The following is a 12,377-nucleotide window of genomic DNA, read 5'->3' on the forward strand; positions in this document are numbered from 1 at the left end:
TCCAAATGAAGCAATACTACTTTGTGACTACTCTTTGTCATCCTTCGCAATCTGGCGGGCCTGAACTCCTACTGAGCTGGCTAAGAATCTAACCAAGGTGTGGCCCAGTATCTTACTGTTCATCATGACATATGTTACACGCTCTTTAAAACTAAACTCCATCTTCTCAGTTCTCTTTACTTCATTTTTTAAAATAGATTATTTTTCAACGTCCAAAGGGACCTGAGGGATGTATTAGGACTTTTTCGGAAACTTTTTGAAGTCATTTAAGGTCTACGACAGAACTGGAAAGACCGAACAGACATCTTGAATACCCTTTGCCTGGCTTCCTCTAATGCTAATATCTTATCCAACCATGATGCACCAGTCGACACTAAGAAATTGGTACTGCTACAACATTCACTAAGCTGCTAACTTTATCTGGATCTCACCAGTTTTTCTACTAATGCCTGCTTCCTGTTCTGTTCTAATACCAAATCCATGTACTTAGTTATCATGCCTTTGTTTCCTCCAATCTGTGACAGTTTCTCAGCCTTTCCTGGTCTTTGTGACCTTGACATTTGAAGACTAGGGTCATGGGTTTGGGGGAAGAATACGAGAGAAGTGAAGTGCCCTTCTCATTGCTTCATATCAGAACGTGCATGATAGCAACATGACTTATTACTAGTGAATCACTTGGTTAAAGCAGTATCTGCCAGTTTTCATCACTATTTTTCCCTTTCTGTACTCAAGTTGAGTATAGAAGTGAGTCACCAGTCTGGACCTTGCTCGAAGGGAGGAGAATTCAGCTCTACTTCCTACTGGAAGGAATAACAAAGGATTTGTGGACATGTTAAAAGCACCACAGTAATTAATACATATTTAGGGGGAAAGAGTTGAGGCAACGCAAGTATCTCGTTTCTCAACGTTTCTCACCTCCTAATTTTAGCATTCATTCATAGATCCTCCTTGCAGCAATTATTACTGTGGTGTTCCAATGGTGATTCATTTCTTTTCATCATTCCTTCTATATTTATTAGCTGAAATTCTTTGGTAAAGATGATGTGTCCCTTCTCTCTCATTTATGTATTTATTCAATTATTTATTTATTTATTTATGTAAGATGGGACTCACATAAATATTTATTCTTTGGGTTATGATGTAATACTCTATTTTATTGGTCAAATTGTTCTAGCTTTCATCATTGGAAGTTATTTCAGATTGGTCCCTTGTCCTTTTCTCGTGTCATTTTTCTTTTTTTTTCTTAAAGCACTTCTTCACTTCCAGGCACTACAAAATGCTCCAGCCTCATCTTGTATTTTCTCTGGCTCAGCCCTGGTCATTCTTCTAGGCAGGCCTGGCTCCTTATACTGAAGAACGGTATTTAGAAACCAAGCTCTGCATGCAAACTCTGTTTAAATGTCAAAAATAAATTCCCTTTAAGTCAAAGATTAGGCCATTGGATTGAATAAGTTCATTCTACAAGTTCCTGAAAATCAAAACCTAAAAATCCAAAAATGTTGTTATTTTAACTCTGAATCACAGAAGAATTATCTGTAGTTTTCCAAATCTTTCAGAGGTAAAATGAGTTCCCTCAAATTTAGAACAGAATAACCTGGGGAAACATTGTGTGTCAATTTTAAAATGTCCAAACACTAAATTATCATTTTACAATGTTAACGCTCACATTCCTACACCCTTCTCTACAAGGATGATTAGCAGATTCCCAAATCCCACTGCTGGCATCCATTCCTAGGAGTGCTTCCCAAATGCCCTCCCCTTTTAAGAACCTTGTCTTCCAAATAGCACTCAAGTTAAAAGCAAAGTTTCCTCAAATTGAACAGAAGAAGATCTTTTTCCACCTAGAAAATCATCTATTATAGGGGCGCCTGGGTGGCGCAGTCGGTTAAGCGTCCGACTTCAGCCAGGTCACGATCTCGCGGTCCAGGAGTTTGAGCCCCACGTCAGGCTCTGGGCTGATGGCTCAGAGCCTGGAGCCTGTTTCCGATTCTGTGTCTCCCTCTCTCTCTGCCCCTCCCCCGTTCATGCTCTGTCTCTCTCTGTCCCAAAAATAAATAAACGTTGAAAAAAAAAATTTAAGAAAATCATCTATTATATATAGAAGACCTATTTGTCAGCTCAATCATAACATCAATCTCATGACTTGATTATTTGTCTTCTTTATAAATTCTTCTCGCTATATTGCCACTTTTGTTCTTTACATAAATATTACCTTGAAATTTTTTCCTTTTCTATCAACTTTAATTTCTTATGTTATTCCAAGTTTATCTCTTCTCTGTACCACTAAGTTGCCCACGTACTTTGTCATCTCAGTCAGTTAAGATCCTGAATTAAACTAAAACACAACCACAAACAACAAAAGGAACCCCATACCAATGTGCTGAATATCTCAAATCAAACTTTAGGCAAATACCAATTACCAAAGAAAGTGTTTAAATAACGTAAGTAAATGATATAGCTGAACGTGTTCAAATTTCTTAATAACTAGTAAAACAGCTGGAAACAAATACCTACATAGTATATAAGCAACCCTTACAAAAAAAGAATTGTCTTCCTAGCCTAGAACTTTCTGCTCTTGACAGAAATTTCTTTTTCTACCCTGCTGCTGCGAAGTACAAGGCTCTCCTGTCCTCAATTTCCTGCTGCTACAGCTTGAGATTCTTACTTTTACTGCTCTTGTCAGTAGAGGAAAAGATTATAGAGAAAAATGGCTTTACGATGCTGAGACAAGAGGGTGAGTGAAGAATCTTCACCACCACTCACTTACAGCATTAATTCTGTAAGAAAATACACTCTAGGTTCTAAACCATATGTTTAAAAAAGAACGTTTACTGTTTGTGTATGTACACACACACACAAAGGTATGCATCTTTGACAAACACACTGCTCTGCACCTTGCTCTTTACACTTAACACATTCTCAGATACTTTCTATATTAGTATATATTGATAGGCCTCACTCCTCTTAGCAGATGCCCAACATTCCCCAGTGCAGTAAGTTAGTGACTGCTTGTTCGAAATATGAGTATCAAAACAACCTAAACAAAACAGAACTAGTGTTTCACTTAGTTTGAACCTAGTTACCAAAGCCCATTATCAGCTTTTGGACAGACTAGGCCCCACTTGGGGATACAAAGCAGCAGACAAGTCTAAGGAGAACAGCAGTTTGGTTCCGGGAGATTTCTGTGCTCATCTAGGATCATTCTGGTTCTATTTACTTGGGGTTGTGCTATGCTGGGATTTCGACCAGCCTGTCAACTGCAAATCTGATCTGGAAGCCAAAGCAATGAATTAAAGGCCCTTCTGAATACCCACTGGCCCACAGCCTCAGTATTCAAACTTCTGAACAAGGACAGAAACAAGGTACTTATCTCCAGACAAGGAAAGCATACCTCTGCTGGAACCAAGGCATCTGGATCCACACTAGGTTTTCAAAATTGGCCTGGTTCAATCTAAAACTATACTAGGCTTGTTCATGAGAAAGGATGAAAAACAAATTTTGCCATTTTATTTTACCACTGGCCTGACTTATTCTGTATTAATTTCATAAAGAATGCTATGCGTCCATTAACCCACTAGCGACAGTATTACCGACTGGGTTACATTTGCAAAGACCACTTTCGAAAGTGTCTTAAAAGAAGAAATGAAGTTATGTGTTCATTAACCGGATTTTAGTAATCATTTCACAATGCATACATGTGTGAAATCATCACATTGTATACCATAAAAAATCATGTCGTACAACCTAAATATATACAATTTTTATTTGCCAGTGATACCCTGAATAAAGCTGGAAAAGAAAAAAGAAAAAAAGAACACAATCATTTAATACTTACGAAGTGCCCGACTGCAAAAATGGAATGCGAACACCCTCCACCACCACAATATTCCTTATATTGGGTTTGGCTAAGGTTTTCTTTGACTTGGTCTGGGCGGCTTTAAGGTAAAGTTCAAAGAACTATTAATTCAAATATATGAAGTCAGATGACTTTTTACATTTTCAAAAACAGACATTCTAAGAAGAATTACAACATTCAATGCCAAGCTGCATTTGCCATTTACCAAACCAGTTCAATTAAAAATTTTTTAAAAAGGCTAAGAAACTGACTAGCATTTACAAGTTTCCAAACGGTATTTAAGGTAAATACAGAGATTATACCTAATAATGGTATATTCATTAATGAGAGTATTCATGCCATTAAGAAAACTGTTTCTTTTTATCAAGTGTTTGACAATCACATTGAGAGCAGCCAATGTGTCACAGGTCTTCCCTTAATATTAGAAGTCCCGGGATGCCTGGATGGCTTAGTCATGCAACTGAGAGCATGCAACTCTTGATATCAGGGTTGTTAAGTTTGAGCCCCACATTGGGTATAGAGATTACTTTAAAAAATAAAAATCTCAAAAAAAAAAAAAAAAGGAGTCTGAATAAACGATATTTACTCTTCACATAGCTTAGTATTCTTGTTTTTTATGTAGAAATAAAAGCCACTTGGTTGGTGATTGTCGCCATTCTGCAAAAACCTAGAATGTCTCCTGATTCTGTTTGACTCAATTTATATAGTTACTTTCCAACATCAAGAGAGCAACCTTCGTGCCAGTATGGCACTGGCACAAAAATAGACTCAGATCCCATGGAACACAATAGAGAGCCCAGAAATAAACCCATGACTATATGGTCAATTAATCTATGACAATGGAGGCAAGAATATACAATGGGGAAAAGACAGTTTCTTCAACAAATGGTGTTGGGAAAATCAAACAGCGACATGCAAAAAATTGAAACTGGACTACTTTTTCTTACACCACACACAAAAATAAACTTTGATGAGTTAAAGACCTAAATGTGAGACCTGAAACCATGAAGTTCCTACAAGAGAGCACAAGAAGTAATTTCTTTGATATCAGCTGTAGCAGTACGTTTCTAGATATGTCTCCTGAGGCAAGGGAGACAAAAGCAAAAATAAACTATTGGGACTACATCAAAATCAAAAGTTTTTACACAGCAAAGGAAAACATCAACGAAACAAGGCAACTTACTGAATGGAAGAAGATATTTGCAAATGATATATCCGGTAAGAGGTTAATATCCAAAATATATAAAGAATTTATACGACTCAACATCAAAAACCCAAATAATCTGATTAAAAATGATAGAGGGTCTGAACATTTTTCCAAAGAAGACATACAAATGGCCAACGGACACATGAAAAGATGCTCAATGCCACTAATCATCAGGCAAATGCAAATCAAAACTACAATGAGATCACCTTACACCTGTCAGAATGGCTAAAATCAAAAAGACAAGAAATAACAAGTGTTAATGAGGATGTGGAGAAAAAGGAACCCTTGTGCACTACTGGGAAAAAACGCAAATTGGTGCAGCCACTGTGGAAAATATTATGGAGGTTCTTCAAAAAATTAAAAACAGAAATACCGTATGATCTAGGGTCACCTGGGTGGCTCAGTCAGTTATGTGCCCAACTTCGGCTCAGGTCATGATCTCACGATTCGTGAGTCTGAACCGTGCATCGGACTCTGTGCTGACAGCCTGGAGCCTAGAGCCTGCTTTGGATTCTGTATCTCCCTCTCTCTCTGCCCCTCGCCACTCACACTCTGTCTCTCTCTCAAAAATAAATAAGCAATGAAGAAAAGAAGAGAGAAGAAAAGACAAGACAAGAAAAAAGAAAAGACAAGACATACCATGTGACCTAGTAATTCCACTTCTGGGTACGTACCCAAAGAATACAAAAACACTAATTCAAAAAGATATACACACCCCTGTGTATACTGCAGCATTACTGAGAATAGCCAAAATACGGAAGCAACGCAAGTGCCCACCCATAGATGAATGAATAAAGATGTGATGTGTACACACAATACACGCACTCAATCAAATATTACTCAGCCATAAAAAAAGAATGATATCTTGGCATCTGCGACATGGATGAACCTAGAGGGTATAATGCCAAGTGAAGTAAGTCAGAGAAAGACAAATACCATATTATTTCACTCATATGTGGAATTTAAGAAACAAAACGAATGAACAAAGACAAGAAGAGATAAACAAAAAACCAGACTCTTAAATACAGAGAACTGGTGGGTTGCCAGAGGGGAGGTAGGTGGGGGAAATGGGTAAAGTAGACGAAAGGGATTGAGCATACACTTATCTTGATGAGCACTAAGTACAGAACTGCCGAATCATCACCTTGCACACCTGACCCTAATATAACAGAGTTAATTATACTTCAATAAAAAAAGAGCAACCTTTCTCTAATTTTTTAATTAAAAAAACAAACAAACATGAATACATGCTTGTGGCAAAGACACAAAAACAAAAACACACAACTCTAAAAGATGGAGAGTAAAACTAAAGTTCTCTCTTGATGCCCTCCCCTGTCCTATCATTTCCTTTGAAGGAGATACTGCTAATTTGGTGTATAACTTTCAAACTTTTTTCTCTTTGAAGTTACATACATGCATACACTTATGTGTTATGTACAGTCTTCTGACCTGACCACACCTACTGATATCATAGAGAACTATTTATGATAAATATCCACAATCAACTTGAAGGCAACAGTGGTCAGAGCTAAGAACCACGATAAAATGGGGTACAGATTCCCCTGTCAGCTCTAACAGAGGTGTGCTGGTGCAGGACACAAAGGCACAGGGAGATCAGCAAGGAGACGCTGGCAGACTCAAGCATGTGGTGCTAAAAGCCAGGATACAGGCAGTATCAGTGTATGAATGGAAGGAAGGGACCTAGACAAGACATTTTATCAAGGAAGACGAGGCATCCTGGTGACCAATCAGATATGGAAAGAAAGGACAACAGGATTATAAAGGAAGCTTAGAGACCAAGAAAACCTAACTATTCTACACAGAGTAACAACCGGTTTGGGAAGAAAAATGACTTCACTCCTAAATATGCTGACTTCGAAGTGACAGAGAGACACCCAGGTGGGTATGTCCGCTTGACGAGGTAAAGCTCTGAAGACAAATGGGGTGTAGATGGGAGACCCAAGAGGTACTTGCGGTTCAGAACACGGAAGAACAAGAGGCAGGTTTGACAGCAGCAGCTCACCCATCCCCCCTCTAAAGGGAGCTGGGCAGCCACAGACACCTCATCCCTGAGCCCACGGCCAAAGCTGATTAGATTCCAGGTGGGTCCTGGACCACCAAAGGACAATCCAGAGAGTGGCCAGCCAGTAACCCATGTCACCCACCTGTAAGTGATAAGCTGTGCCAGTCAGATTCTCTCTCTTAGGAATCTATCCAAAGAAGCATGAAGACAAATACTAATTAGTGGAAGCTGAAAGGATGCTGAGGGAAAACCAGGGCACTGGTAAACTGAAGTCACTCGTAAGCCAGTTATGGGGAAGCAAAAACCTTGAGTGAGCAAAGAAGCCAGCAGGCAGAGTGAAGAAGGATGTAAAGAAAGAAGAGAAAAGCCAGGAAAGAACACACCACATGTCCAGGAGAAGACAGCATAGCTGGCCCCTAGGGCTTCCTGGCTCCTACCGCCTTCCCAGCTGCAGCACACTCAAGCCCTCTCTTATCCTTCACTTGAGCAGGTCCGTTACTACAATTAAGGACTTGGATCTGTTGACCTCCCTACATTCAGAGGGCAGGGGGAAGGTGTGGGACAGAAGGTGAACTTGAGAGACAGCAGGAGAGTCAGTAGAGATCAACGCCTGACAGCAAAAGCAGGAGAGAACCAAGGAGCACAAGATGGTCCAAATGATTCAGTACTCAAGGAGAATGAGGACTGGAAAGAGGCCATGAAATTGGAAGATGTGCAGATTACTCGTGACTGACCTTGGAGACAATAAAGAAATAAGGGGAAGTCAGATGACATGCCATCGTGTCCTTCCACTGACCACATGTCCCTTTTATACACTTCCAGATACAATTCAAATTCCTAACTCTTCTAATGAATTCCCGGCTTCGCTAGGTTCCACCTCAACTCTCCCAAAGCATTTTCCCCTATTCAACACGTAACAAGAAGAGTGAGCCCCAGTCCCTCACACTGCTCATGGGTTCATTTCAACCTCCCTGCCTTCATTCATGTACCCTCCCATTCGAGTGGCCTCTGCTAATTCTTACTTATCCCTCAAGGCTGGTTCACATTCCACCTCCTAGGAAACCTGTCCCTGATAACTAAGGTTACCTATGGTTCTTGCCTCTGAACTTCTGGCAACCTCTGGGGAAAAAATTGGCTATTCAAAACAATTTGGCATATTATAAAGCAATTAAACTAATGTTACAAGCCACATTTAAAAATAATATTTGCTACTCATTATGTACTGAAGTCACCCAACGGTCTCTCATTCTGTTTCTTGTGCACACTGGCTCCCAACCACATCAGAATTTTCTCAAAGGCTCCTTTTTATGTATTCCACAATGTATTCTAAGAAACTGAGTTGGGGATTAAAATATCTGGGTTCAAGTCCCTGCCCTGCCAAAACTTTACTATTTGCTGAACTAGATGGCCTCAAAAGGCTCCTCCCAACTCCAAAACCTAGGATTTTATGGCTGATACACATTCTATATTTTACATATATAATTAAAGTCAAAGCAGATATGTGTTACATATTATCCCAGTGGTATACACACATGTGTATATAGACACATAACATATAAACACTGAACCAGCCCATAATCTCCAGTCTGTCTAATGACTGAAAACACCAACAAATTCTGTATCCCTCTATTCTAAATCCTTCATCCTAAGAGTTCTGTCAAGCAAGGACATGCACGTGAGCTTCAAGAGGAGTAAGTTATAAAATTACTGCAACCTAAAACCTGTTGAGCATATGCCTCCCACCCCCACCCCACCCCCACCAGCTGGTCACATTCCTTTGTCTTATGTGCCTTCCTGCACACGATCGTCATCAACAGAAATCACTGTTATGGCACAAAAACAGACACTCAGATCAATGGAACAGAATAGAGAACCCAGAAATGGACCCACAAACGTATGGCCAACTAACCTTTGACAAAGCAGGAAAGAAGGGCCAATGGAATAAAGACAGTCTGTCTCTTCAGCAAATGGTGCTGGGAAAACCGGACAGCGACATGCAGAAAAATGAACCTGGACCACTTTCTTACACCACACCCAAAAATAAACTCAAAATGGATGAAAAGACCTAAATGTAAGATAGGAAGCCATCAAAATCCTAGAGGAGAAAACAGGCAAAAACCTCTTTGACCTTGGCCGCAGCAACTTCTTACTCAACACGTCTCCGGAGGCAAGGGAAACAAAAGCAAAAATGAACTACAGGGACCTCACCAAAATAAAAACCTTCTGCACAACAAAGGAAACAATCAGCAAAACTAAAAGGCAACTGGCAGAATGGGAGAAGATATTTGCAAATGACACATCAGATAAAGGGTTAGTATCCAAAATCCATAAAGAACTTATCAAACTCAACACCCAAAAAACAAATAATCCAGTGAAGAAATGGGCAAAAGACAGGAATAGACACTTCTCCAAAGACACCCAGATGGCCAACCGACACGAAAAAACACTCAACACCACTCATCATCAGGGAAGCACAAATCAAAACCACAACGAGATACCACCTCACACCTGTCAGAATGACTAACGTTAACAACTGAGGCAACAGATGCTGGTGAGGATGCGGAGAAAGGGGATCTCTTCTGCGTTGCTGGTGGGAATGCAAGCTGGTGCAGCCGCTCTAGAAAACAGTACGGAGGTTCCTCAAAAAATTAAAAATAGAACTACCCTATGACCCAGCAATTGCACTATTAGGTATTTATCCAAGGGATATAGGTATGCTGTTTCAAAGGGACACATGCACCCCCATGTTTATAGCAGTGCTATCGACAATAGCCAAAGTATGGCAAGAGCCCAAAAGTCCATCGATGGATGAATGGATAAAGATGTGGTATGGTATAATACAATGGAGTATTACTCGGCAATCAAAAAGAATGAAATCTTGCCATTTGCAACTCCGTGGATGGAACTGGAGGGTATTATGCTAAGTGAAATTAGTCAGAGAAAGACAAAAATCGTATGACTTCACTCATATGAGGACTTTAAGACACAGGACAGATGAACATAAGGGGAAGGGAAACAAAAATAATATAAAAACAGGGAAGGGGACAAAACAAAAGAGACTCATAAATATGGAGAACAAATTGAGGGTTGCTGGAGGGATTGTGGGAGGGGGGGATGGGCTAAATGGGTCAGCGGCATTAAGGAATCTACTCCTGAAATCATCGCTTCACTATATACTAACTAATTTGGATGTTAATTTTTAAAAATAAAAAATAAAGTTAAATTATATATAAAAAAAAAAAGAAATCACTGTTAGACACCAGGGATGTAAAAAGGTTCAGGTCTCACAAGGGCTTGCAATACAGTTGTGGAGATAAAAACAAGTATAAAGAAAAATAGTCTAAATGCTGGGTAAATGCTTTCCCTCTGTTGGTATTCGGTTTGACCTTCTCCCAGTTGGCAAGAATCAGGTCTATTTATGTGACTGCATAGCAAAGGCATCAGGGCAAGCATCTGAATTAGGGAAAAGGTAAATGAGACAGAAAGGAATTATTCTTCATGAGACTAAAACAAATCGATACTCTAGCTAGACTTTAGAGGCTAGAAGAAATCTATTTGTTATATGACAACATTAAACTTCACTAGATGGGATTAGGCAATAGACCTCTGAGAATATACTATATGTAAAATATAAAAATATCGGGGTGCCTGGCTGCTCAGCCAGTGGAGCATGCAACTCTTGATCTCAGGGTTATGAGTTCAAGCCCCATTGTTGCGCAGGGATCCTGCTTTAAAAAAATTTTTTTTAATTGTAAAAATATAGGGGTGCCTGGGTGGCTCAGTCATTTAAACATCCAACGCTTGGTTTTGGCTCAGGTCATGATCTCGTGGTTTTGTGGGTTCACGCCTCACGTGGGGCTCTGCACCAGCAGTATGGAGCCTGCTTGGGATTCTCTTTCTCCCTCTCTCTCTCTGTCCCTCCCCCACTCCTGCTGTCTGTCTCTCTCAAATAAATTAAAAAAAAAACAAACTTAAAAAAACATTTTAAAAAACTGTAAAAATATGTATGTATCTAAAAATACCATTTTTCACTTATATTGAGTTTAGTTTTCAAAGTGCTTTGAGATACCTTCATAACTATCTGAGACTCTAACAAGACTACAATTGTTATTCTTTTTTAGACAAAGAAATTAAAGCACAGGGAAGTAAAATGACCAGTTCAAGGTCACAGTGACTTGAGACAGAACTGGATGGAACAGAGTAAAGGTCTTCTGAATCCTGGCAAGATGCTTTTCTATTAAGCTATCGTCCAAGTAGAAATAGCATAATAAAACCAAAATCGTTAAATCATAGGTCAGCATAGGATCCGGGCAAAGAGAATAATGGCATGAACACGTCAGAGTGTTTTTAGCTCTGGTCAGTGAAGATACATACCTACAGCAGATTTACATACCTACACTGGGCTTACCAAGGGTCTACATGACCATATAAATTCAACACATTTCCCGACTAAACAACATTCTTTTATTAACGACTTCCCCAATCACCCCTATTTCAGGAATGGGTCCTCTCCCACATGTGGATTGACAGAGAAGCCCACATCATTCACCGCAAATGTAAAAAAGCGAACTTTGTCTCAAAATGTCTGTATCCTAATCATCTCCAGGACTGACAGCCGACTACACTGACCAGCAAGGTACACGGAACTGCCGTGAGTCCATCAGTAGCCTCCTGGCAACCCTACACCATGTAACGTTATTACTGGCCAGCCCTATATTGTTTTAATGTGAAGGTAATCGTGATGTTCCTGTTGCTCAGAAAAAAGAGAATTGGCAAATTAGTCTTGGTTTTTATTCATAATTCACAAATCTAGAATCTAACTTCTAAACCAGAAATGTTTATTTTATAAATTACTGTACCTGGGGCAGCTCGTAGCTGGGAGGAACAGCTTAGAGGTCTTAAAGCTGGAAGATAAAAACAGACTGTTTACAAAAAGCAGAACAATTCAATGTCTGTGTAAGTTACTTATAAATCCGACTCTAATCTTAAAAAGAAAGAAGAAATACTTACAAAATCTGAGGGCCCATTTTGATGTACTGGGAAGATTTTTAAGTGTGTAAGTCAAGATGGAAGTCATTCTGAAATCTAAAAAGAGGAGACCAAAAATATATCCTGGGTTACTTGAACAATTTTGTGGCTTATAGTCTATGATCTCATCTTATCCATGGTGGCTATAAAGTACTATAAAATTACTGTATTACAAACTATCCTTCCTCTGATAATATAGCTACATTGACATGGCTTTCATAGTGCGTAAACCACTATTTTAAGCATTATTATTACACTCTTTG

At 39.4% G+C, this 12,377-nt stretch overlaps 1 protein-coding gene across 2 annotated transcripts in view; it reads right to left on the bottom strand.

The window, feature by feature from the left end:
• Positions 1–12,377, bottom strand: part of HADHB (hydroxyacyl-CoA dehydrogenase trifunctional multienzyme complex subunit beta) — a 40,340-nt gene that overhangs the window by 19,512 nt on the left and 8,451 nt on the right. For both annotated transcript variants that reach the window (XM_019827803.3, XM_003984419.6), the window contains exons 2-4: positions 12,097–12,171; positions 11,946–11,990; positions 3,836–3,935 (exon numbers count right to left, since the gene is read on the bottom strand). In XM_019827803.3, coding sequence (XP_019683362.1) covers positions 3,836–3,935; positions 11,946–11,990; positions 12,097–12,163 — 212 coding nt within the window. In that variant the 5' untranslated portion in view covers positions 12,164–12,171. The remainder of the gene's footprint in view (positions 1–3,835; positions 3,936–11,945; positions 11,991–12,096; positions 12,172–12,377) is intronic.

The sequence above is a fragment of the Felis catus genome, chromosome A3 (assembly GCF_018350175.1).
Source record: "Felis catus isolate Fca126 chromosome A3, F.catus_Fca126_mat1.0, whole genome shotgun sequence".
NCBI lineage: Eukaryota > Metazoa > Chordata > Mammalia > Carnivora > Felidae > Felis > Felis catus.